The sequence below is a fragment of the Morus notabilis genome, unplaced genomic scaffold (assembly GCF_000414095.1).
Source record: "Morus notabilis unplaced genomic scaffold, ASM41409v2 C11329064, whole genome shotgun sequence".
In the NCBI taxonomy this organism is placed as follows: domain Eukaryota; kingdom Viridiplantae; phylum Streptophyta; class Magnoliopsida; order Rosales; family Moraceae; genus Morus; species Morus notabilis.
In genome coordinates this window covers 1-852 of record NW_010385363.1, presented here as the reverse complement: position 1 = coordinate 852, position 852 = coordinate 1, and the positions used below count along the sequence as shown (strand labels likewise).

The window sequence follows — 852 nt, the reverse complement described above, 5'->3', positions numbered from 1 at the left end:
CTTGGATTCTTTAAATTGTCTTACAGCTAAAGAAGATGAGCAACAAAGCAAAACCAACTGTGGAATCTTCTGTTCCATCAGAAAAGGTAGAGGAAGGGCTCAAGCCACCAATTGAAAATGGCATCGAAGAAGAAGCGGGGATAAAAGTCCCACAGCGTGTGACGAAAAAAGAGAACCAGGTTGTAAAGAAAGATGCCAAAGAAAATGGGACAAATGATTCCCCTTCTTCTGCCAAGAAACAAAAGAGAAAAAAATTCCCGTCTAGAGAGGAAATATCGAAAGCCAGGTAAAACTCTTTTCCTCAATGTCTTAACAATACTCAAAAAATTACTAATAAGAGTAAAACAAATTTTAAGTCTTTAACACATCCATTAGAAAACATTTTAGCTTTTAGAATTCTTGTTTCTGGTTCTATAAACATTCAATAGATTTTTGCATGTTGGAATGATCTCAAATATTTCGTGTTATCAAACATGAAGTGAAACGTTAATGTTGTCTTGAAATTCTTGCAGGGAAGAGAAGAGGAAAGCTTTAAGGGAAAAGAAAGCTCCAAGCCAGAAGAAAGCTATGAAATGACACACCCACTGGCCTTCTCAAACTCCAAAAAGTTTTGTTTTTGTTTTATCTTCCTTAAAAGGTATTATTGTTGTTATGTTACAACAACTAATGCATTGAGTAATGGAATTCGTTTCTTTACTGCCAGAAATGCGGAATATTAAGTTGTCTATTTGTCGTTTTTACGTGCTTTTTCCCTCGCCAATGTGATAAAGGATTAATGTTGGAACTACTATAATATCATTTCCCACAAATGCTATAAGACACTTTTATCAAAATAATACGGATTAATCCGAA

At 34.5% G+C, this 852-nt stretch overlaps 1 protein-coding gene across 1 annotated transcript; it reads left to right on the top strand.

Annotated features, from left to right (window-relative positions):
• The first annotated feature begins 21 nt into the window (after positions 1 to 21).
• Positions 22 to 844, top strand: LOC112094912. Its single transcript, XM_024176614.1, has 2 exons — positions 22 to 286; positions 513 to 844. The coding sequence occupies exons 1-2, from the start codon at positions 36 to 38 to the stop codon at positions 574 to 576; spliced, it is 315 nt and encodes a 104-aa protein (XP_024032382.1). The 5' UTR covers positions 22 to 35; the 3' UTR covers positions 577 to 844.
• Positions 845 to 852: the final 8 nt, after the last annotated feature.